Here is a 26,444-nt window from a genome sequence, read left to right on the forward strand (position 1 = left end):
TCGTCATATCAGCAGTGTTTGGCTGCTTCCTTTTCCTCTGCATGATTTTTGTATTATCTTGAGAAAGGTGATTTTATTAGTGGTGCACTGCTTTGCATGCACACTATTGTTCTTCCGGTTCTTCTTCTTCTTCTTCCTTCCCGAATTTCGGTTCGTAACTCGTCCCACACCGCTGAGCGCACACTAACAAATGATACATCAAAACGTGCGGCTCGATCGGACTCGGTGTGCTATTTTTTTGTTCTACAGAATATTCACGTTTCGCAAAGTTATTCGCAAAAAACTGCGAAAAATTTCCCATAGAGAATGAATGGGAAAAGGTCAAGAAAGTCGCAAATTATCATCGAATTCTCCCCCTTTTTCAAACATCTACTGCTCTGGCATACTTTCACCTAGAAACACCATTCAAACTGTAAAATGTAGACACAAGTCTCGTGTATTCAGGGTGTATTCAACCTTTTCCTAAGTTGTGTAGTTTTTAAACTGTGAGCTCTAACTGATCATGAGTGATTTTGAAAAACTTCAGGGTTTTCAATGAGTGTGTATTGCGGAATGTTCCAGGCTAGAGTGGGAGGTTAGAGTGGAGAGGCTTTAAAAAAAACTCTAAGAAATTTTTTACACGACGACTAAGCCCACAAAATTTACTCTAGAGCAGTGAAATTCTCCAAAGTTGTAGCCACACTTGTCCTCTCTCTCACAATGTGTTCATTTTTTCTGTAGGATTTACGGTTTTTCTTTGGCGTGCCTTTTAGCAACAAGAGGAGCTCTCAACTGCTCCATTGACTCCAATGTTAATCGAGCAGAGGATTTTTGGAGAAAAGCAGAAAATCCCCTTTTTGTAAACTCGCTGTAAAATCCACATTTTAGACAGCAGGACCATAAAAAATAGATTCAGGTCTTCCTTAAAGTCTTCTCTCTTTGATGGTGCCGTTTGTTTAGCGATACCATGTTTTGTTTTTCCATGAATAGCAGTTGTTTGGCAGGCCCGATTCGGCCGAAAATGAGCTCGTCAGAGCACCTGTGAGCTGCCTCAGCACACACACACACACACACACACACACACAGTCCATATTGACAGAGGCACACAAACACACACACAGACACACACTCATATAGATACACACTCAGAAATACTTATACAAGAATGCTTTGGTATCAATACTAGCAGTGCAAAGACACACAATATTACTAGCAGTGCAATGCACCACTCTCGCGATTTCCCAAAGGGAAATTATCTAGTTGCTATTGTTGTTGTCACCATCTACATCATACTGTGCTGTGTCTGTGTTCAGCTTCAGCTGAAGGAGGACATGACTGTGCAGGCTGACCCACACACAGTTCATATTCAACCTGCAGGGGGCAGTCACAGTCACCTGACAAACACTGACTGAGAGCACTGATCCTGCAGCAGCAAACTCCAACAGTACTGCTGTTAATTAAAAATAACCATGACTAATGACTAAACTACCAGTAATACTACAACACTGCTACTTTCCAAAACTATGACTTAATTCAGATTTTTTAAGTTGATGTTTGTTCAGTTCATTTCTGTACTGAAGAAAAAAAATCAAACTTAAAGTAACTGGAAACCTGGAAATAATAAATATTATAAACATCACATATCACTATCACCACTGGTTCTATCTATAACACTGTGCACTGTGTTCTATAAGCTTTTCATTTGTTGATATAATGTTATGTGTTAACCTGAACAGCAGCTGTTAGATATAGCTGTCAGACGTCTGGGGTGGGGTAAAAAGTATAATATCTTCCTTGAGCACATGCTGTGGTATGACACAGTTTAAATTTAGTGCACATTTATTTTTCCATAAATAAGTGTGAAATAAGTGCAAACATCATCACAGCATCATTAACATCCTGGCAAATACATCCACAGCCTTTAGAGACATGGTAGCTGTTGCAGCCATGTTTGTGGCCTTCCCAGAGGACACCATCTCCCTGCTAATAAAAATAAATGATGTGGCTCAAATTACTCCCGGCCAGATGTTTCGTACATGGTGACATGAACTACGCTCAGTTAATGATGGAAGGATAGAAAAAAAAGTTCAAATGGGAGAGAAAAATTAAATTCTCACTCATTTCTTTTAACCCTTACAGTCCCTCAGACAATGATCACAATGTCTCTTCATCAGTCTGCTCATATAAAATGTATTTCCACAATGTTATATTTGCTCTGAGCCAGTGGGGATGGGGGGAGTGGGGCAGAGAAATGAGGGATGAGGGCCTCTATATGATGTCATTTTATTAAGATCCTAACTGCAAACAGTTTAATCAAACTCCAACAAGTTCCCCTGATCACTTCCGATAAAACTGGCTTGTTGCGTGATGAGAGCGCCCCCCCCCCCCCCTCCCCCTCGTTTTGTCTCTAACTAAAGAAAAAAAACTTATCTTCGAAAAGCAAATAGAAATGTGTAGAAAAGGCCAAAGCATTTCTGCTGCAGATAAAGAGTTGGAGGGAAACCAAACCACCCAGATAGTCCTACCTCCACTGTTATCTGTTCCTACAGGAGGACCTCTCACACCCCGAACCAGCTCCCACGCCCTAACCAGGGAGTGTGTTACCATGGCAACCGCCACATCCCACCTAGCCCAGACCTTCCTAAAAAACAAGTCACAGTTCACGTATAGAATCCATAAACAAAGACATGAGAACTGAATTGAATTATTGGGTTAAAATACAAAGAGTTCCAGTCCGTCCTTAATATATATGCAACTGTGATAAATGACCTCGACCTTAAAATAGTGGTGCAGTGATAACTGAAGATGAGTATACTGTCAATATTTCTATGTTACTGATTTGGTGTTGGAGCATGTGCTTTTATCAGTGATGCTGGAGAAATCACCATACCTATGTATTCTTGTGTACATCCTGCACTTCATGACTCTGACCTTTTTCAATTACCCCCTATTAAACCTTTGCAGCAATTTATGGATTAAATTTAAATGAATCCAGAGAATTAAAAAAAACTGAGTTATTTTAGAAAAGCACTTATATACTGTAGGTGTGGCTAAAACACAACTTTGGCACAAAACAATATTATAAACTAGTGAGAACAGCCCAATAACTTTTTTCTATCATATCAATTAAAAAAAGTTGTATCTGCACAGGTTCTTACTTCTGTCCACTGTTTTTCTTTTCTAATAACAGTTTACAGTATTTGCTGTATAAAAGAAAATGGAATTTATGTGTCATATTTGTGCGATGTCCAGCTGGGTGTAATAAGGGTGTGGACCATCAGTGGACAGAAGCAGTCAGGTTAGGACCAGATAAGAAAAAAGTTCAGCCCTTGCTGTCTGGTCCACCCCAGATGTCATCACAGTATGCTAATGAGCCAGGGGCCTTTAAGTGCCAGAGCCCGGACGGGAGACCGGTTAGAAGACTGTGAACCTGACGTGGACAATAGCAGCCAATGGGGAAGTGTTAGCAAGCCGTACAAGATGCAACACTGCAAGGAAACAGGTGAGTGTGTGACAGAGAGAGAGGAGGTGGCTGAGGCCTGATAGGGTACCATGGCTCTGAAGCAGGAGACACAGGCTTAAAGACGTTTGTTTTACAGCAACTTTATTGAAAAGACAACTTTCTTAAAATACATAAGTTAATTTAACATCATCTTTACGTTTCTTTATTATTATCATGTTATTTTCATTGACTGACCTCTGTTTGCATCACAAATGAGTCGTCTACCTTCATCTAGCAGATTACAGCAACACGCCGCTGACAGTTACGTCTTGTGCCCTGGACAGGATATCATCTTATACTGTAAGTTTATTAAAGAGACACTACAGTATAGATGATGTACTATCCAGGGTTTCATTCCCTCTCCGGCGCTTATCAGCACACACTCAGTCCTAACTGACACACTGCAGAGGAGGGCCGTCAAACCGTTACCATTACTGAGTTTAGTAATGGTAAGGGTTATATGGCCCTTGCTCGATGTCATCTGGACCAGCAGGATGAACAAAAGGAAAAGTCTGTGATTGATGTGTTATTCATGAGCTTCTGAAGAACCATCTTTTGACCCCATTTTTAAATGTACTTGGATGCATGTAAAATAAAGCTTATGGCTCCCAAACAAACGAGTAGCTCATTATTTTGGTTAAAAACTCGTCTGAAGCAGAGCATCATCATCAGTATTCTAAATATCTTGTGTTTGAAGGATTGCTTTAATGTGCCGGCTGACATACATCAACTATAATATTTTCAAGCAGCAGTTGGGCTTGTCTAAGTGGCGATCTCTGCTGCGCGACCGGCTTGTCTAATCACTGGGAAGCAGCCATTGCAGAAAGGGCTTGAGGGGTCGACACAGCTTCCGTGAGACATTGAAGGCCTCTCCCTCTCTCCCATCGCCCTTGCTTCAGGCCACTGGCTGGTTATTCATCAAGATGCCCCGGATGAGTAACTGTCGAGTTAACTCACAGGCAGCAGGAATGAATCTAATCACCATTATCTGACCCATTTTAGCATCAGGTTAGTGCTCCATTTTGCCATCCATTAGGGAGACAATTCAGCCCTCGGGGGCAGAGCTGGGCTTTGTAAGAGCCAAAAAAGCAGGGGGGAGGGTAGAGAGGGGAGAGGGGGGGGGGGGCAGGGAGGAGGAGAGACGAAAAAGGGAAGAAGCGGCAGAGCAAAAAGTGATAGTCGGAGGGACGGATGGCCACACTTCAAAGGCAGCGGAGAAGGCTAAAGTGATGAGGGAGTGCAGGGAAGAGGGGTGGATGGTACATCAGGGACATCTGAGTGAACATGACTGTGCAGATCCCACTTCATTTTATCTACAGTCCGTGTTTGCACAAGGCACCCGCCAAGTAAAAAGCTCTGAGAGCCAAAGATAAACCATCGGCCTTTTCACAGCTCGCCAGACCAGCTCAGCCATAAACACACTGTCACAACTTGTGTCAAAACATCCATTTGATGAGAGTCTGTGTGATGTTTGTTACCTAAAATATATCAGCGCTAAATAAACGCCTATAATTCATTACACTGTGTCAGCTGCTTTTAATCAACATGTTTTCTCCATTTCACTGACTGAGAGACATCAAACTGGTGAATAACTGGTTGGAGTGGGAATGGAATGGAGTACCCTGTGGGTTGGAGGTTAAGGCCTGGCAATGACCCACAATGCTCCAGGTGTGCATCCGGCTGAGGACCTGAGGACCTGCACGTCACCCGCTCATTCCTCCTTCCTGTCATTTCCTGTCAGCTCTCTACTGTCGGCTATCATGTAAAGGCATAAAATGCCCCTCCCCCCACAAAATCTAAAAAATACATTTTAAAGTATTTTATTTTACAGCACTGATAGTTTTATCACATTTTTCTCACATAATGACAGTACAATCTATACATAAAAATCTGTTATGTCTTATGGGACTGCATGAAAGAATGCTGCTGATGAAACCATCAGATTTCCTTTCCTTAAAGAGCTACGAGCTCAGTGAGAGCTCTGGGACTGTGGTTACAGTATATTCCACCTCGTAACTCCGCTTCAGACTCATGACGAGATCTTATCCTTTGTTTTTCACTCCTCTGGTTTGCGGGTTCTCTCTCCCCCTCTTCAGGATTTCACCACATTAAAGTCCTTCCACCCTCTTCACTTCCTCAGCTTGGCTGAGAGCTTCAGCTTTACTTCCCTCAGGTAGATGCGGCTCAGGTCCTCGCCTGCCTCCTGGGCGATCCGTGCTATCATCTGGCCAGCTGTGCCAATCACCATCCGCTGCAGACGCAAGAAACACAGCAACATCAGGCACCAGTACATAGACAGGCCCGTAGTATTTATTTGACATACATTTAGATCTAAAACGTCCCTGTGGAAAACAGTATTGTGATATTGCTAAATACAAAAATACCAACATACAGCCTCTTGTTGAGGCTGTGTGAGGTTTGTCTAAGGCTGCACTGAGCCGTTACACTCAAAAAATATCATTTTGGATTTAGTCAAAGAAAACTGAAGATGTAGAGATGACTTCTTTGGTCAGTTGTCCCTGTGAGTTCTAAAACTATGTCCATTTCTGGAGTTCTGTCTTTGTTGAATGTAAAAGCTGAAGAACGGTGTTGGTCTGAGTCACTCCTCTTGGAGGTCACCACGCCTTGAAACATTTCAGTGGCACAGATGTAGCTTCAAATATTCGTTGCCATCAAATATGTATGGCTCAGAAAAGCTGCTCAAATATTTACAAGTTAAAAACACAAGGAAAAAGGAATCTCAAGGTACGTGGGGAACAACAAACGAATATCAGAAGCTATCGGAGAAGCTTCAGATGCCACCTCGCTTCCTCCAGTCACGTGGCTGCCGCTGACTCAGCCTCTGGAATTAGTTTAACTGTGATTTTTAGAATGGTGGTACTTCTTCTAACGTAATTTGTTCGTCCTACATTCACATTACATCTGATAACTGTAAAAATAAACACAGGGAAACATTCAGCTTGGCATCAGATTGTGACAATAAACAGGCTACGTCGGGACATTCTGCAGGATTCGATGCTGCAGCTGAACATACTGTATGTTTACAGATGAGTCTACATTTACATCCAAGACGCAGGCGGCAGAGAGCACTTACCATGTGAGTGTCTTTCTTGACATAAAGCTTCACTGAAATATTGACCTCACCGTCTTCTCCATCCTGCCACAGTTCAATAGACTGAAAACAAAGACATTTAAATGTTAAAAGTCAGACACATTTCTCAAAAAGCCAGTACAGTGTGGGTTAAAGGGAACAGGTGATGAAAGTGGAACAGGAAATGTCAGCTGCTACATATCCCAGACTCCTTTGCTTGCGTGTTGAAGATGTCCTCCACATGAGTCTGGTTATGATATCAAAGTAAAAAAAATCTACAGTCTGACTTGCTGGTGTGGCTCTGTACCACGCAAAAGTAATAAACACACACCAACATGATAAGCAACAATGACAGCAATAAAAATGAAAGCTAGAGTGGGAAATGACACAGGTGACATGGCCCTGTAAGATGTATGCAGAAAGCAGAAGTGAAGCTGATGGAGGCTGAGAGCAATAGCTGCATCAAAGCACACTACAGCACGCAGAGTGAAGGTGAGTATGAAGGGCTTTACCAGGCCACAGAATCAGTGCAGTCGGGTGTAATAGGTGTTGTCAGTTAGCTGTCAGCGTATTGTCATGTGCGAGTCCCCGCAGAACTGCTTCATTAGTCACCTGTGTCATTGAATAAGGCACTTCCTGGGGCAGGTGCTCCAGAAGCTTCTCTCTGATGATATTGGTGCAGACTTCCTCTGGACTCTGATCGGTCAGGACCTCACTGTGGTACTGCCATGATCCTGGCTTGGCGGCAACCATAAAGTAGTTCTACAAGAATGAAATAGCATGGTTATTAACATACATTAATATATATAAAAAAAACAAACAATAAAAAATTTCTTGCTATGACCGTAATCTAATGTATACCTTCAGCGTCTCCACGTCCTCTTTGTCCACAGATGAGAGCATGAAGACATCTTTGAAATGAGGCCAGCCCTGCTGGCTCTTCAGCTCCTTCAGCTTCTCTTTGTTCAGCACAGAGTCCAGCTCAGCACTGCCCTCGGGCCCTGCGTTGTCCTCGTCGAGCGATAACTCTGAATCCCTCTCTGGCATCTTTTCGGCCCATGGAGGCTTGATCACTGGTCTGACCCGCATTCTGCGTCCATTCACCACACCACAAGTCAACTCCGCTGTGATATCCAGCAGCTTGTCCTTAGCCTTCACCAGGTCCACCTTAAAGTGAGAAGAGCATTAGTCAAGACCCCTATATGACACCACAGTGCAGGTGAGCACTGAGACACAGTCTAATCATTTATCATTTCACTTTAGAATCTTCCTCAGCTACTTCAAAGAAATTTAAAATAGGATGTTGAGGTTGTTAATGATAATGTGACATGTGTGTTCAGTATTAGTATCAGGGAAATAATACCTTATTAAGGACCAGGACTGCTGGGATGTCTGGGTTCTGGGCCAGGCATTTGAGCGCCTCAAAGTCAAGCCTGCTGCGCATCCATCTGTCTGCCACATCCACCACCACCACCACTGGAAACAATTCCAATTATAAACCACTGAAACTAAGCACAATCAATCTATGACACCAAAAAAAAAACAACTCAACAAATAAATGGCTCAGAGTAAAAATATATAATACTTAGGTCAGCTTCTTTGACTGTGCTCCAGGGATCCACAAGCAAAGACTTCTCCAGGTTGTGTCTGTGGAAACAGAGGGTTCATTCATACATTACACTGTATGGAGCCTACAGACTTTGAATAACACCAACAATCAACAATCCAAAAAAAGAAAGGCACCTTTTAACCTTTGTTGGAGATGTGAGACCAGGAGTGTCCAGTAAAATCTATTTTAAAAAAAAGAATACACATATAACTAACTTAAGCATTTGACTTTTCAATGGTATTGAAAGGCATCAGAAGAGACGTGGAAATAAAAAAGCTCTTACTATCTGTGTATCACCCTCTGTTAGGACACCCAGGGCACGTGACCGCGTCGTGTGCACTTTCTTGGACACGGCAAACACCTTTAAGAAAAGATGCACTGACTTAACAAAGCAAGCAGCATTTCCTCCTCAGTGAGACAGACACATTACAGTGCGGAGGATTGAAAGAGAAACAGTTAAGACAGAGACCTTTGTGCCAAGCAGCTGGTTGGACAATGTGGACTTCCCAGCATTCGGGGCACCTATTATAGCCACCTTCAAAACTTTTGGGTTGTCAGGCTGATCTGGATGTCTCAGCAACAAAGATACTTGTTCACCTGAAAAAATACAAATGCAATTAATCATGAGACAGACACCAAGAGTGAATATGAAAGCAGTGAAAACGGGAACTAGAACATGAGACTGGTGAAAGGATGACGTCTGCAGTTTTTGGAAACAGGCTGGGCCAGAATGATCAGAATGAGTCTGGGATTGTAAATCTGCGAGGCAGTGGTCTGGTTACCGCTGTCCGGTGGAACTGAAGCTGGGAGGCGATAAAAGCTGCCGCCTGCCTGTGCTGCTTTGCCTTTCATCAGTCTGTTGAGAAACGCCTCTGATGTAATAAAACAAGCAGGAGTGAAGATAAATCCATTCCTCCCTCCTCTGCTGCAGCCAGCGCTTCCTGTAAAGACATCAACATTTCCATCACTTCGCTGCCAGCAGGGCTTCAAGGTAACTGACTGAGCTTACTTGGATGTTAATCTGACAAAGTGTTTTCATGCATTCAGATGGTCCTTGTCAAAGATGTGTATCATGTCTTAAAATCTTTCACAGAAACATCTCATTCCAATAAAGTGTTGGAGTGCTTGTGCAGACTGATTAGACTTTTGGAGATCAACCAAAATTTGCTATAAATATTTTCAACTTTTACCAAAATGTGATGCACCTTAAAGTCACCCTGTGGCGTTTATGACCACTGGTGGCTACAGAGCAATGTTTTTACCCAGTGTGTCCTCATTTTGTTAGTGCTGTGAATGAGCATGTGGCAGCATAATTCAATTCCTCCATCTGGTTTCACACTAATTTCCACTGATAAACTGCTAGTGGTGGTAACACCAGCAAACCTTGCAATGCGCCAGTAAAGGCAGTGAAGAAGAAGAAGAAGAAGAAGAAGAAGAAGAAGACTGCTAGCAAGCAAGTATGCATTAAACAAATGCAGGGATGTAGTGCAGGTGACCCATTTGTACCCAGGCTGCCCAATGTATGAACCAACTAAATTTTTAAAGATCCCAGAGAAGAAATGTATTAAGACATAAAAATACTAAAAGAAAAAAAAATCTTCAAATTACATCTGCTCCTTCACCTTCATTAAAAACAGAACATATGAATATTTAAACACTGTTCATTTCATCAGGTTAACTGCTGGGTACAGGATGTCTGCTATTTTACCCATTCTCAGTGTGTGAGACCTGGAGGCTTCAGCAGAGTCACGTCTCCATAGTTCAAACATCCCACTAAAGGAGCAATACGTTAAAAATATGTCTTTATAAATGGTGGAGGTGGGGACTTCAGAAAATGAATAATTTTAGGAAAATAAGTTACTTGTGTTTGTACTGTTGGGTGTTGCCTTGTCAGGCTGATGCAGTAGAAACAGTGAAAAATGCAGCGTTCAAATAGAAAATTACACCTTTTTCCCACCTCACATGTTATTATCTGTCTCTTATTCTGTCTGACTATCCCCCTACACACCGCCTCAGTGGACACAGGTACATTAAAAGCAGCATAATACCGTGTTTATTCGTGTATTAACACAGAGGAGCGGAGAGGCGCTTTGATTTGCTCAGAGTCCACTGCTGAGGTCTGAAGCGCACATTTTAACCATTCTGTATGTTTCCTTGCTAACATATAAAAACACATGAGCACTGACCGGCTGTGAGAAACCATGACGCACTTTCCTGAGGACCGGACACAGCGACCCGTCTGCAGAGGACGACGGAGTCTCTGAAAAACCGGGCGCACACCCTGAAAGCCATTCAGCTCTGAGGACAGCTGACCGCTGTGGTTCTGCTGCTCTGACAGTATTTATCGTCTAAGAGCTGGGCCCTGCCTGTTTACATTCACATTGTCCACAGGGTGAAACCATGTTGCTTTGACCAAAGACAAACGTCTTCCGCTGTGAAGAGCGTCCTCACAGGGGTCAGGGTGGAGGCTACACCGCCCCCTGGCGCCCAGTTCTTCAAATGATTAGTTTGCCGTCTTCCTGCTGTCTGTGGAGGCTGTTGGACTCACAGCATCAGCGTGAAAGAGAAGAAATCAAAAAAGCTGCTCCACAGGTTGTAAAACCACTGAGTAAAAATAATGACAGGGTTAATTTACATTTACGTGTACATTCATTTGTGAAATAACTAAATAAAACAACAGCCACGTGTCATTTTGCAGCACGTCCTCTGTAACTGCCTCAACACTCCGGGCGGCCTGGTGTGGGAACCACCTGTCTGCAGCAGGTAGGCTATTCAGAGGCTAAAATCAGCCGACGGCAGTTCCAGATCAGCTCATCACAATGCACAAACACATCTGCAGACACGAGCAACTCGCAGTTTAAAATGGATGACGGCGCTCAGAGGATCTTTTGGCTCGGGCGATATTCTCTAGATTACTTTGTGAGGGATGGTGCGCCTATAACCACAAATCAGATTGCACTGAGCAGACTTTTTCCTTCCCTCTTGTCCCTTGAGTACACACAACAGAGCTTATCCCCGAGGGTGCTTGAAGCACAGTTGTGACAATGCTGCTGAGGATATAGGGAGCATTTGTGCTTAAAGCAACCTGCCAACCTGAGGAAAAACACGGCATTATCCCACAGTCACACCCCGTAACTCTTCAGTATTAATTCACAATGACAAGTTTATATAATGACTTGATAACCACGAAGTCTGTAAGGTTAATCATCAGACTCAAAGGACACCGTTTGCATATTGATTGATAACTGTAATACGTTGTTTTCATTCTGTATGGCAAAGCCAGGCAGAGCAGATGTCTCCCCATAGTCCATCAAACGCGCCGGCTGTTTGTTAGTCCTCGAGGACTTGCTCGGGGCGGAACAAACACCTCCACTGGGGAGGATGATGAAGGATATCAGGTAGCTCACAATCTGTCATCATCTAACTCTAAAAGCTCAGCAGCAATGGAGGGGCAACAAAAATGGAGCTTTTAGCAGACACTTACTGCTGAATTCCAATTGAACCAGAAACCAAAAGGATATTTGAGGATCAGTAATGTTTGAACTTTCTCTCTATCTGCCTCCCTCCCACTCTCTCCCTCTCAAATTCATTCAAGGCCTTTTCTCCCTCCGGGCTTTCCTCACATGGCCATTTCACGTGGGAGTGTATCAGAGTTCTTTCTATGACTGCATTAACTTTGGCCTTCAGAAAGAGCTCTCTCTCTCTCTCTCTCTAAAAAAAAAGACAAAAAGGCTTCGCCTGCAGACCATTTAATCATAAGCTGTAGCCCACTTTGCCATTTGAAGTGCACTTGCCAATGAGATTCATCATGGTGTTATGGAAAACCTCTCTCAGTGAGCTGTAATTCAGTGTGCTGTTGATTCCTGATCAATCCTGTTTTCTGTAATTTAAACAGAACACACCGTATTGACGGGGTATGGGTCAGATGTCCCTGAATATGCTGAATTCTTTTCTCCAGCTGAAGCAGGTGATGTCAGACACAGAGCTTTTGCTCTTGAAACCTCCCCTGTTGATTTGCTAATAACGCTATCAGGGATTAGACATGCAATAACTGGCAGCTTTCCACTAATAAGAAGACCTTGCTGCTCATGAGGAATAACAAAGTTCATGGAATAAGAAGCACGAGCCGTGGGGCATGTCAGCAGGGAGCAGAGGTGGGAAAAAACAATCTGTCAGCGCGTCAGAGCATCCATCACTCCATCACCGCTGATTGCAGGGAGAGTCGTGATGCTGCGCAGCTGGCTGACTGTCTATAAAACAGCCGTTGCTAAACTTTTTCACGCTGAGAACTCCCAGCGCAGAGAAGTTATTTGTAAAAGATCCCACAGATTAATGAATGGATGGATGAATTTCCACATCTGATAAATGAGAAAGCAGCGAGATTTGACTGTTATGTGATGCCACGAAGGTCCCCCAAGGTCCCACGATCCGGCAATCACTTCTCTATACTGTATGTTCTTGTTCAGACTGCTTTTTAAAAGAGGTGATTTAGCTCCCAAACTACCCATATAGGTCACACTGATGCTCTGATTGTACAATCTCTCTCTCAGTGGGGGAGATAAAGGGAAAAAAAACTTTTATTCATTCTAGACTTGCAATCGATGGAACTTGTCTGTGAAGTGGATCAATAATGCCTCCCTTTGAAATCATCAATCACGTCAGTGGTGAATTTAAAAAGCGTAATTAGGAACAGCGTTCTTAAACATCCTGTATTGACGTCTTCTTTGGTATGGAGAAAGACACCATTCTGCATCATTAACTTTGTATTATTGCCTGATGGAGCCTGCTGCTGCTACTTCCCCACCTGCTGAACTCAGAGCGCTGTGTGTGATTGGGCTTTCAGACTAAATTCTCCCCTCTTTCACTTGCTGATGGGGGAAGTGAAGCTTGCAGGCCTAAATTGGCTAGAGTATTGTAATAGGCCCAGTCCATACTGGAACCCAGGCCATGGAGTTATCCTTTGCAGTGTTGTATTTCTGAAATGTTTGTGGAGTTGAACACGTGTAATCTTCTTTCTAATCATCTTTTCTGATTGCTTTTGTGCAGGTTCTAACCTGACATGACATTACATGGCCATGAGCACACACATTCTCAGGCATTCCCGTAACTCGCCACAGTCTTCTGTGTTGTCCATCTGTCTCTCTCTGGTAATAAAATGGTATCAATACTGTGGAGAGGGCAGGTGGGCGATTGTAATGGAGTAATTTATTTTAGTTGTCACAGAAATATAAGTCTTTGATTAGGGAGCTATACACATCAGGCTGCACAAATAGAACCTTTCATCAAATCACAAAGCATGTGACACTATTGACCGTCGAGTCATCTCACTGGGTTTAATCTTCCCAGCAAGATGCATAATACAATATGTGAAGAGCTCAATGACACAAAATCCAAGAGTAATACAACTCAGGGCAAATCTGGTGCCAGTGTATCAAATGAACATTACATTTGGGACAGTAAAATGCATGAACAAGCCGTATTTTTGAAAGGTAAACTGAAGATGTTGATGCAAGACACAATGACTGTCATTATTAAATGACAAATGACAATGTCAGAGACTTGTGACATCCTTGCCACAAGTTTGCTCCCCATCTTGAAGCTCAGAGTTTATCTAGATTCAACGTTTTCACCCACATCACAAATACGTACCCCTAATGTTACTTAGCCAAACTGATAGTGCCAGTGTCAGGTCCAAAAGGAAAAACCTGAACTGATTGGTGTACAAACACCACAAGTGCAGACGCTCCCATTCAGAGCACAAAGGCTCACTGAATCATTTGATGAGAGCATGAAAATGATTTAAACTTATGCTGCGGATGGAAGATATAATGTATATATGTACATAAACCCAGGTATATGTACATATGTGCTTCATTTTTTATATCAATATATATGTATGCTCTACATATCTCCCTAATTTTAACAAGTTTGGGTTTGGGTTTAATCAATCAAATAAAAATATACCATATTTTACGAACTCACTAAATTTCCAAAGTAACCACAGCTGTCATTTAAATGTAGTACATTTAAAAATTGCTGTTTAAATTTTAATAGCTTTTTATACGGAGTTTGTTAAGCAGCCCTGAGGACAGGCAGCAGAGCACAGCTAAACAAGAGCTTTACATGTAGTGTGATCTCACGCAGCAGGCACTATGATTGAACATCGACATCTATTTTGTGTCATTTCACTAATTTCGCCTCCCACTCTCGTACAAATATTTAATCGTCCAATTAAATCCCACCCTGACTGTACCTTTAAACCCCTCGTTTGTCCTGCGCAGCGCACAGCGCAGTCTGGAACTGTCCCAGGTACTGCGCATGCGCCGAAAGTTGCTGCCGCAGACAGCAGCAGCAGTGATTCGGCAGCGCAGGGCAACGGGAGAAAATCTGTCCGTTTTAAACCATGGCGACGTACTAAACGATGCCTTTCGCAGAGGTACACGGAGAGTAAGTAGTTGTATCTTAATAACACGGCTGCTGCCCGGTACTGTGTGACATCCTCTCAAATTGTGGCATAAATGTCAGGAAAGGTTGAGAAGGCAACAATGGGACTGTGTATGTTTCAGACTGGCTGGCTAGGTTAGCTAGCCAGGAGCCTGGGCAGTCAGCTGGCACACTGGCAACATGCAGGTTTATAGCTACTATACTGCTCCCCTGTACTGTCTGTATGTCTGCTGTAAGTCTTTACGGCTCAGCTGCCTCTTCGTGAGCCAAAACATTATTTTTATTCGGGCACTGAAGGAGCCACACATTCCTGTTGGAAACTGGTGTTAACTGAATGAAACTGGGCTCGTGTTGCTGAGCTGGTCAGCTAGTAGTTTTGGGGGGGTTTTTTTGTTTTTTTTTTTTTGCTATATGACAGCAACCATTGAGGACTGTGTGGTGCTCCATTAGCCTGCCAAATCATCAACGTGACCACATCTTTATCGTTGTAAATTTCGTTAACGGGGTGCAGGTAGTTTTGTAAGATCCTCTGAGCCGGACTGTGGGTTGGAAGTTGGCAGTGTGGTCATCTTATCCTATTCCTGGCTTTCAAAGTATGGTATAGCTGTCACTAAGTTGTCTCCCGCGGCCAGTATCCGATACAGCCATGAGGACATGCATGCACATATCCAAATTTAGTGTCAGTCATCTTCAGCCGTGATACAGATGTTGTGCACGCTTCTCGCTCGCCTGCCGCGTGCCTGCGAATAGCGCCTCTTAATATATCGACACGAGAAAGTGTTTCCACCTGCAAAGGCAAGTGTTAAAGGTGATAACAAAAGGTTGACGTCACCGGGCTCATCCTGATCCTGCCGCACAACCTCGACCACTGAGGAGGTGGAGGAGGAGTGCAGGAGGAGTAGTTTCAGAGGAGAGGAGAGGAGAGCAGCTTTTTCTTTTTTTTTTCCTTTTTCTTTTTGGGCTATAACGTCTAATGGTTCGCGTCTGGAAGGAAAAGGTCTGTCTCTGATCAAATTTCGGGTATCCTAAGGGCGCACTTAACTAATGGGATCCTATCGATGTTTCTCCCCCCTCCAAGCCTGATCTTTACACGGCGGAATGTTAATGTTGCCACAGCCTGTCCGTGTTGTCTTTGGCTGCTCTGTCTCCGGCTTTATTGTTGTAGTCGGTCTATAATGACATGGAGCTTGACGGATATGATTAGAAAACATACCGCAGTAAAGCCAACACTTCTGTGACTGACTTGGACTATGGAAGTGATCGGGTTCACGCTGCACATGGTAAGATGATAAAACTGTGGAAATGTTGTGGAGAATTGTCGGAGAGACAGAAAAATCTGTTCCGTCCACATTTGCATGCCTGCACCTGAATGATAATTTTATTTTTTAATGTTTTTATTTTTTTTTAAAAAATCTTTCTAAAGGTAAAACGCCATTAAACTTTTCCTCACCACAACAAATGTGATACAGTTAAGTTTATGTCAGCAGGGAGGATGTGCTCAGCGACATCCTGTGCTTACTCAAACAACAGCCTGACATTACTTGCCCAAAAGTACAGTTTTGCAATGTAGCTTTCTTCCCCTACATTTTCCGAAGAGCAGATAATTAAATTTCAGACCATGTTGTCTGGGAAAATCAGGCCCCTAGACTCTCTGCAATTATCGTGTAGAAGGAACCCTTTTTGCATTGGGGTGCTATATTTCCCAGCACAATGAAGATTAATTAGGTCTTAGAAACAAATGACTGTAAGGCCTCTCCCCATCTGTAAAATGCAGTTTGCCTCTAATGACAGCAATCTGACAGATACCTAGAAGAATGAAAGTAAAATGCTTCACAGATGCTGTGAGATATTGTGATGCAAAGGCTAATAACTTATTACAATGCATACGGTATATAGTTTGTGTAGCTGAAAGCTTAGTGTTTAAAGTAAAAGTTTGACGTTAGTGCATTAGTTAATGAATTTCGCTGTGTGCTCCTGAGCATGTGCTTACTTTTATTTAAGTCTGGGGGAGGAAAAAAAAAAAGAGACTTGCGTTTTCTCTTACTTATAAAGGCGGCCAGATAAGCCCAAATGTCAGGAGCACCTGGTTCATTTGTTCATGTCATGCTGGTCAGCGCTGTAGAAAATTACAGTGTTTCACCAAATTGAAATACCACTTGAATGCATGTGTTAATTAGATCTCTGCACGGCTTTTCAAAGTGTCTCTCCTCAGCTGCCCATGAGTCGAGTGCTGACTCTTTGCCCTGTCAGAGTTTTTGCTGAGGGCGAAATGACAGGAAAGCAAGTTTGCCTTGTTTTTTTCCCCCCCAGCCAACCACTGACAAGTATATTGGAACATATTGATTTACATTGTGGGCAGAGAAGAGTAATTTCCTCTAAAATACTTGTGTAGCATCTTGGCTGCTTTAGCCGCTCAGTCTACAGTTGCCTGTAGACGAGGTTAAAACACTGAAGAAAAAAATTACATATTGTGGGGAACACACACACCTACATGTTTAAGCTTACTTGAGTGGAAGCTTTAAAGTAGAGCAGCGAGTAGGGTATGAATGTAATGTGCACGCCCACACAGTTTTCTAGATACTAATCTTACTCTATCAAACTTTCCTCTTGTAAGCAAACAGCAAAGCACCTATTAGTGAGCTATGATTGGTTTCACAGAGCAAAATCAATCATTCTGATCACCTTACACTGAAGCCCAGATGTTTTGCGTTTGAGAGGGTTCGACACATGACAGCCAAACGGTCTGATTCCCAACATTAGTCTCATTTCAGACACCAGTAATAAGAGGATAACATCAAAGCCTTGCTTTATTTCATGGAGACTTCAGAGCAAGACTATGAATAACAGATCACAAGGTACAAAGAGTGAACCAGAGAACTTGAGCAGCTTTTATGTTTCAGTTGTTGTTGGGATTCACAGGGAGCTCATTAAAATACATTGATTAGTAACAGTCCTGATTCTGTGATTGTTGACTGTGAAATGGCTCAACTAACCAGCATATTTTTGATGCAATGATTTTCTGTGCTGGAATGAGCCACTTGGCTGTTGCTCATTTTGGTGTATTCAAAGCCAGTCATTTGATGTAGCATTTTAGAGACGGTACTTGAATTGGAAATGTGTAACCGTGCACTCTCCCCAATGCAATACATTTGTTCCTTTCATATTCCGGCAGGGGTCTGTGTGTGTGTTAAATCTCTTGCAGGTGTTGTCTGTGAAGTTCATGTGCATAGCAGATTTTTATTTTCCTCACCCCGGTCGTTTTTAGATGAGCGGCATTTGTTGAATATCATCCATTTGCTAAACGAGGCTGTCTACTCCCCCCCCCCCCCCCCCCCCCCATCCCGGGCAGCAGGGTAGAGATTTCCCAGGTACCAATGATCTACCAGCCGGCTCCACCTTTCAGTCCTCCAGTGACCGGTGCAGCTGTCGGCCCACACTCACCCACTCAGCCACCCACCATTTGGAGAGACTGTCTGTGAGGCCACCCGATGCCTTCTCAGCTGTATGAGTCTGGTTACAGACAGGGAGCAGATGTTTGGTAGCCTTTGTGTGAGTGGCCAAAGTCAGGAGACACTGTGAGGGTCAAACGTAGGTCAGGCTGGGAGTAAAGAACTGCAGCCACATGATACATCCAGATCAGGTGTTTAGGACATCACGGGCAACTTCTGGATACCTCTGAGGACAAGGGACTGACCTGCAGGGCTCAGGCTGTGGGTCAGCTGTTGCATGTTATTTAGTGTGGTTCACATGGGTTGTTTAATGTTGTGCCAGATAACTGCAGGCGATAGGCCTGATTTGACGATACACTTTGTGTCTTTGTTTGCTACATTTTTGTGTTCTTTGTGGCTTTTTTTGGCATGGATTTGCATGTTAGCCGGCAGGTCCAATTAGGGCAAAAAGCCCCACTATTGCTGGGTAGTTTGCGTAATCAGCAAACCCAAGGCCTTAAGCCAGGGAGTGCTGCAAGCTGATGTTACAAACACCAAGACCAAAGGGCTCTCTGAAATTGTTGTGTCTTCAGCTGCAGGGCAATCTGGGAAGAATCTGAGCCTCCCGGTGACATGCACAGCAAAAACAGCAGTCGTGGCAGCAGGAGGAACAGGGCTTGGTTTTAGGACCGCATCTGTCTGATCAGGCTTGTCGGAGGCACTGGAGACGACAGGGCTGTTTATCCACCTCCATCTCACAGGAACAGCAGAAGAGCAAGGCAGATACTGTTATCTGGTTATGACACAAGATAAGGCCGTCTCAATCGGATCACTGACCCTCCACAGACAGTCCCCACCCCCAATACCAAGCCCTCTGTAATAAGAGGTTGCCAGGCGAGTCTCATATCACTCTTAAGTAATCCTAATAGATGCCATTAGCATGTCCGCTGTTATTGCTGCAGTTTTCCAACGTCCATGCCAACTGGACATATCAGGGCATCATTAGCCTCCACCAGAGTCTGACCCAGTGTGTGGGGGTCAAAAAGAATGCCACGACAAAGCACCAGTAAAGCTGTGGGGGATATCAAGAGGAGGGGAAGGAAGGAGAGTGAACTCAAAGTGTCATAGTTGGCGCAGACATTAGATAAGTCTAAGCTACCGAAGGATTAGAGAGGGATGAGATGTAAAATGCTGTCAGCTAATTGGGCTTTATTTTTAATATTTCAGAGGGTTCATTAGAGACTAAATTGGTGAAGGATTTCAGCTTTGGCTGTAGTCTGAGGTCCTTTTTGGGACACGTCTTACAACCTGAATAATAGCAGATAATTTTCTTTTAAGTCTTGTCATTGAACGCCGTTGTACAATGTTTTCTTTTTTTTTATTAAAATGGTAGTTTTGTTTCCCAGAATTTCATTTGTGTTCCATGGTTGCATTTCCTAATTCTTATCTGTAAGCCCAGTTATCTTACATTCTCTCTTGCTTTAAGATACAATGACATTCATGTTTTTTAGGTATTTAAAAATCCCTTTTTTTGTCGTCTTGCCAAGAGAGTAGCTGTGTGAAAATGGTAGTGAAAAACTCAGTGTTTTGCTCTTTGTAATCTTTAACAGGACACAGTAACCCGAAGGATAGGGTGTAAGGTATCATACACTTATCTCCCAAGTGACAAAGCGGTGAATGCATCTGAAGGCCTGGGTGCTAAGAGCTGTGCTGGGGAGGGAACGAAGGCAGAGCTGAGGTGAGCGGTCAGTGGAAGGCACTTTGCCATGACCCTCCTCAGTTTATCATCGGTTACACCACTTCTCCAGGCCTCAGTGTGTGGGTGTGTTTTTTCTGTGTGCGTCCAGTGTACCGGAGAGCGAGTGGCACATAGAATGGGGCCCTTTATAACCTCCTAACCCTCTGGTGCTGTTTGCAGCCATTGTTGGCCGCAGTGAATGGTATCTCCGTGCCTTGAAAAGTAACCAGATGACATTCTTCCTGTTGTTCAAAAGGGCCCAGGGTTATGTTGTGAAAAGCGGCTGAAAGGATGGGCTAAGACTGTGACCTTCAGAGGCTAATCTCTGGTATGTCATTCACTGCCTGTTTGAAGCAAATGCAGACCTTTCTCTCTGATAGCAATGTACCAAGTCAAACAAGGCAGAAATTCTCCTTAGATTTTCAACAGTTACACTCCAAAAACAGTCAGTTAGTTGTTTTTTTTTTTGTTTTGTTTTTTTTATTGAACCTTCACTGTAAAGGAACTAGAGGATGTCTTGTAGAGGCTGAACTGAATCGTTATTCCAGACAGGCAGTGTGTCTGACACCTACATTGTCCAAACAGTCTCTCCAGCCTGTGATTGAGCCCTCTGTACACAGACCTGTGGCATCAGCAGCCCCTCTGTACTGCATGCTGAAATACCGCCACTGCTGTGAAAGCAGAGGGGATGAAATGCACTTAGTGAGACAGTAAACATCGGTGCAGCTCTCAAACTAGCTTACGTTGTTTATGTCTCCTCCTCTCTTGTGTATTTGCTGTCTTCAGCTGGCTGTGTTTCCTGGAATGTGCAGAGATGCAGTTGTCGCTCTGCGGGGGGATGTTGGCTGTAATCACAGTTCATAGTTCAGTCTTGTAGTTGGACTCAACTGAGCAGCAATCGTGTAGGAGCCGCATTATTCTCCTGAACTAGACGACCACACTTGACATTACGGGTTTTGTGAACTGAGATGATCTTTGCAGGGTTTTATTAGGTTTATTATGGAGATTGTTGCTTGCACAATAGATGTATGTCTTTTTCCCCTTGTGCATTAAAAGGTTTAAAACTTTTCTTCTTAAACTTTGAACCACAACTGTTAAATTTCTGACAGCAGCCTTTGCAGCATAATGCGATGTTGCTGCACAGTTATTCTACACCGCGACTCTCAAAACCCCCTTCACCAGATGCTTTTAGTCCACACAGAGAACAAGTCTTTACCAGTAATGTGTTCAAGGGGATTTGCTTTTCAACACATTAGAATACACTTAACTGGCATTGAGCTGTCTTTGTGTCTGCTTAAATGATCTCTGAGTGTCGGTCTTCGGGTGAGAACGTGTTCTCCCTGTGTCCTCTGAATAGCCATCCTGCTTCCTGTGTTAGCACTGTGCCACCTGTATGGGGTTAAAACTGGGGTCAGACCTCTTGCTGGAGCCTGTTGTTTGGGGCCCCTTTTTCAGGAGCTGGTTAGGCTGGGGAAAAGAAAAGCTGTCAGGTTTTTAAGGCGTCTTTTGTCAGACATCTTTCAATGATAAATGATTGGCATATCTCCTGCCATTTCCCCCTTTTGTTTGTGGCCATTGAGTTCGAAAGCAAATAGTGAAATTGACCGTTATGTGTGATGTGTTTGTAGCCTGTGTGTGTGCATACATAAAAAGGCGAGGTTGTTTACAAAGGAAGCATTGAATTAGAAAAGGAAAATGTCAACTTTTATCATGCTACTGCACAACCATTTTGCATTAGTCAGAAAATATCCCCTGAAGTAGTGTAACATCCGCAGAATGTGATTGAGATAGAGAGGGAGACGGGGTGGAGGCAGAGGAAGAAGGGTGGGCCACATTTTGAAAAGCATACTTGAAAGTGCTCGTGTGCTAAGAGTCCTGAGGCAGGTCATGTTGCTGTGTGACAGAGAAGCATTCGTCTTGCTGTGTATCTGACGTCCCAGGGTCTCATTGCGAGGGTTTGCCTGCGCTGCGTGTCGGCTTTCTGTAATTAATAGCCAGTAGCCCCCTCACCCCATGGAGGGACCAGGTGCTGCTTAGATCTACCCTGGCATGGAAAGACAGCAGATATGCTGGTGGTGGGTGTCACTGTTATTGGGGTAAAACTCACATGCATGTAACCAGCATCTCTGGCGCGTCATACAACTCAGCTGACTGTGTACATATAAGCACACAGTCTTAGACCCAAAACAAAGAGATGCTTAATCATTACTGTGAATTTTAATGGTCCACTGCTGATGGATAGCTTGTTGGGAAAAGATGTGGTTCATTTAGTCTACTTTGTGTCAAGCACCATTGTACTCATGTCCTGCGCTGTTTAGCAGGGCTTGCGGCCCTGACAGATTGCCATCCCGATGGGGAGATTTACCCAGCCAGCACTGCCTATGGCACTGACACCATCATTAGGCTTTGATCAGCTGCAGTCTGCAAGGAGAAGAAGAGAGAGTAATATTCTTGATCTAATTACTAGGAGACATTTCAGGCGGTGTAATGTGTGATTTAACCTCTTGTCAGAGGCTATAAAAGGAAGCTGGGTTAATCTTCCTGGCAACCTCTTTTCCACGCAGGAGAGAGTGCCTTTAAATTTCCATTTCCCATGAACTGGTAAAAACCACTGTGTTGGAGCAGTATGCTGACACGCTGCTGCAGCCTTTCTGCTTGAAATCTCTCAAGGCAAGAGTTCTCTGACCTTTGAATGTTAGCAACAGCTGGTTCGCAGAAACTCATGTGCTATGTGCATTTGGAGAATTGCAAGTAGAACAAAAAAGCTGTCCTTTTGACTTCTGTATGCTTCCTCCAAATGGATTGTTTTGTAGCCCCCTTTGTTTCTCTCCCTCTGTCATTCTTTCTCTCTTTCTTTCTCTCTCTCACCATCACCACCCACACACTGCAGCATGATGAGTGCAGGGAACTTGATTGAACAAATAGATTGTAAGTGGAATCGAGGGGTTTGGGTTAATCAGTCAAACATAGTTAAACAATTCTTTGGACATGAAGGGATTAGTCTTGCCTATATTGAGCTCATCAGAGTCCATTCTCCCCAGTGGCGGCCAGGCTTTTAGGGCCAAGGGCCACGGCCTCTCTGGCTCCATGGAGAACCACACACGCACCCCTCAGCATGCTCCATTGCCTCTGAATGCCCCACCACTCTCCTCTCCCTTTGTTACTGCGCACAATTGGAATGATGGATTAGCAAATTAAATGTAGACCCTTCTATTCAGGCCACTCCTGCTCAAAGTCTGATTCACTGGATCTGTCACAAACCTACTTTAAAATGGTTTCCAGGTTTACTGTATGTCTTTCAGTGCCTTCAGAAAAGTGTCTTTTACCTTAAACATTCTGAAAAACCAGTCCACTGACTCTTTCCCAGCACAAAGGCTCTCAGTATCTTGTTTTTACATGATGACTTCCTGTACATTTTCTTCCCCTTTTATTACTGAGTGCTGATCACACTGATAGGAAGTGACCCTGATACGATGATGTGTCGTGTTGGCAAGCTCGGCACAGCTGCAACCAGCCCGAGCCTGCTCGAAATTACCTGTGTCATTGTTCCCTGCGTGTTCCCAAGAGCAGAGCACTGATCCTGTTGGCCCACAGATAAAATTGACCTGCCTGACCTACATTTCCTTTTAAATACCATCATGTTTTTGTCACAGTTTTAATTTAGTAGATATTTGCTGTTCAGTCAGTAATATACCATGGGATTTGCTGTTATTTCAGTCTTATTTGCTGTTAAACCGAATATCTTCAGGTTTTGGGCTGTTGGTTGCATAAAACAAGACATCCGTTGACATCACCTAGGGCTTTATGAACTGTGAGGAACATTTTATACTTTTTTTTCTAGCATTCTATAATAACATTAATAAAAATAACTGTCAGTTAACTGAGAAAAAATCAGCAGTTCCTGACATGAAATGAAGCATTTGTTGCAGCCCTGTTTGTAACTGTTGTGAAATGGTGTTTAACATATCAGTCATTTATCTGTCATTCATCTGTCAATATCTGTCATTTTAATCATGTAGTGTATATCATCTTGATATTATGGCATTTAGACATAAAATGTCTAAATTAATTATAGCTTCCTCCATAACCTTTTTATCCCAATATGAGGTCTTTTTTCTATAGTTATGAAGAGTTTGTGATATATTTTAATTTCAGAAAAATCTTTTGGTCAGTGTTAGATTATATTTTTTTTTGAATTTATCTATTCAATATCCATGTTATAAAGGACTCATTTGTGTTACTGATTCCCTTTCAGTGCAGTTAAAGTTTAATTGTGTGTTTTGAAGTTCAGTTTTTAAGCCCAGGTTTCACTTTTTTCCTCACTAAGCTGTTAACACAGGCCCCTGCTATCTCTTGTTGCCTCTGCCCCACAGTCCCTCCTACAGAGCAGTGTGGAGGGGAGGGGAGGGAGGGGTGGATTGCTGTGCTCTGTAGAGACCCCAATTAGCAGGACTAGCAGGCCTGCTGAAGGTCACTCCCAGAGCTTTGGTGTGAATAAAGAGCGGAGCTGGGCTGGTCAGAGGCAGCTCCGAGAGTGACGGGGCTGAGACTCTCAGCTGGACCCAGGAGTTCTCACACAATAACCACAGTTTCCGAACAGCAACAGCAGTTTGCATATTCTCCGTTTTTGCTTTGTACAGTGTCGGCAAAAAGTGGCCCAGGATTTCGTTTAAAGGTCAAGTGTTCTCGGCATACTGTCATAGTATATTGTGACCATATCTCAGAGATCCATTTGTCATTAGCTCCAAAGTCCCCTACTTCATCAGCCTGTGTCTGGTGTCGGCTATCTAGGCCTGATTGATAGCTCTGTCCTTATTGAAGGGAACGGGGGTCGATGGCAAAAAATTTGCTGCTGGGTGCATTAATGCGGTGTTCAATGGCATAGACCTTTGAGTATGCCTCATCAGTCTTGAATCATTGGACGGCTGCAGGAGATCTGTATGAGCGGGCATGTTGCAAGAAGGCAAGAGAGAGAGTGATAGGAAAAAGAGTTTTTATCAGCTGGACTAAGTCTATTACTCATATGACTCTATCTTATTGGTACAGACTAGAAGAAGAGACTGAGTGTTTTGATTTAAGCTTTATGTCTTCAGGAATAGTTCAGAATTTCAGTCAGCCCTAAACCACAGGTATGGCTGGAATTATAAATGTGTGTTCAATGCATATATTAATATTTTAGTGTTTCAATACATGACACAGCATAATATACCAAAAAAATCAATTTATAAAACAATCTAGAATTGGCAAAACTACAGGAACTATTTAACAAAAAGAATATGTAACCAAGAAAACACATCTAACAGACATTTAATGCTAGCTGTGAGTACCTGACAGTTTTCAATACTCAGTATGAAAAGGTTCGATACACAGATGTAGTGAAATTCAGAATTGAATCTTAATCCACCTAAAGTGGGATCAGGGGCAGAATGTAGAATTATTTAGCTCATGGATTTGGGATGTCAGTGCAGTTTGACATCCCAGAATACGAGTGCTTACGCTAAAGATGCAAACAAATCTGTTAAATTAGTCATTTAATAATCATAACATAGTGCTGTGGTTGTTATGTGACATTTGGCTTGTTTGCTTTGGTATTGTACTGATTGCTTTTGTACCTGTGTGGGAGTAAAATTTCTGGTGCCATGACAACACCAGTACACACCAACAGTGTGTGTAGGCTCACAGTCAGACAGGCAGACAGACGGAGGCCCCTGCGAGCCTGGGAGGGCCAGATGTTCCCATGCACACACGGACGTGAGATGTTTGCCACGCCAGGCCTGTGTTTGCCTGGCTCTCCACAGAGTCACAGGCTGGCTGCCCGTTGCCCCGAGCCGGTGTGTGCTGGGGAAAGAGCTGGCAGCGGAGAGGTGCTCACATATACACAGGAGATGAAGAGGAGACCACAAATGTCTTGTGTGTCGCCAGGGGCAAAAGGAACAAATCTCACACAACCCTGTCCGGTGGAGAAAGATCTCATTTATTCCTCGGCTGGTCTGTAGGTGCGAAGGGGACTCGTTTGGTCTCGCTGGAGGCCAGAGTGAATGTCAGAGCTGCCGTGAAGGCGGCTGACCTTACCGACCTTCCATAGACACAAGATGGAGACAGATCAGCTTTTATTGACCGCGCACACAGCAGGGTTTGGAATCGGCATGTAGAGATTTGTTCTTGACTTGTATGGCTGTACTCCTCGAGGCAGCAGAATATTTTCACCGGTTCTGTGAAATCACATCCTGTAGATACTCATCTCAATGATCCAGTCTTTCTAACTGAACCACTGTACTTCAGTACAGTCTCAGTGAGAGCTTTTTCTTTGGCCTGTATCAAAGGCCTGTGTCAAGACCTTCATAAACTAACAATAAGAAATTAAACTGCACATAAAATAACAGAGTTAAAGATGAAGCTCTGGTTCACTAAAATTCTTTTGGGGGCCAGTGTTCATAAATAATTGAGTGGCCCTGAGTTATTACAGAATCTAACTTCTAAAAACCGATGCTATTCTTACAGATGTAGACACCACTCACACTTTCATCATTACGTCGCACCTCACAGTTAAATTAAGATATGAGGGTGTCTGAACCAATAGTGTGCAACATGTGAGTAACATGGCGACATTAGAAAAGAAGGCTTATCATAAATAAAATTGTATTTTTAGTGCA

General features: G+C 43.3%; 2 protein-coding genes across 3 annotated transcripts in view; one reads left to right on the forward strand and one right to left on the reverse strand.

The window, feature by feature from the left end:
- Window positions 1–5,285: 5,285 nt before the first annotated feature.
- eral1 (Era-like 12S mitochondrial rRNA chaperone 1) lies at window positions 5,286–10,599 on the reverse strand. The gene is made up of 11 exons (XM_041050746.1): window positions 10,368–10,599; window positions 8,964–9,122; window positions 8,651–8,778; window positions 8,465–8,542; window positions 8,316–8,362; window positions 8,158–8,219; window positions 7,936–8,048; window positions 7,434–7,739; window positions 7,185–7,334; window positions 6,576–6,656; window positions 5,286–5,732 (listed from the first exon to the last, which is right to left on the reverse strand). Exons 1-11 carry the CDS (start codon window positions 10,471–10,473, stop codon window positions 5,610–5,612), a joined length of 1,353 nt encoding a protein of 450 aa, XP_040906680.1. The 5' UTR covers window positions 10,474–10,599; the 3' UTR covers window positions 5,286–5,609.
- Window positions 10,600–14,507: 3,908 nt separating this feature from the next.
- Window positions 14,508–26,444, forward strand: part of fam222ba (family with sequence similarity 222 member Ba) — a 28,744-nt gene continuing 16,807 nt past the window's right edge. The window contains exon 1 of one of the 2 annotated variants that reach the window (XM_041050997.1): window positions 14,508–14,628. The gene's annotated coding sequence lies outside the window, so the exon portion shown is untranslated. Of the gene's footprint in view, window positions 14,629–15,733; window positions 15,906–26,444 lie in introns of those variants that run through there. The other variant, XM_041050996.1, reaches the window with a different exon arrangement.

Source organism: Toxotes jaculatrix, chromosome 12 (genome assembly GCF_017976425.1).
Source record: "Toxotes jaculatrix isolate fToxJac2 chromosome 12, fToxJac2.pri, whole genome shotgun sequence".
Taxonomy (NCBI): domain Eukaryota; kingdom Metazoa; phylum Chordata; class Actinopteri; family Toxotidae; genus Toxotes; species Toxotes jaculatrix.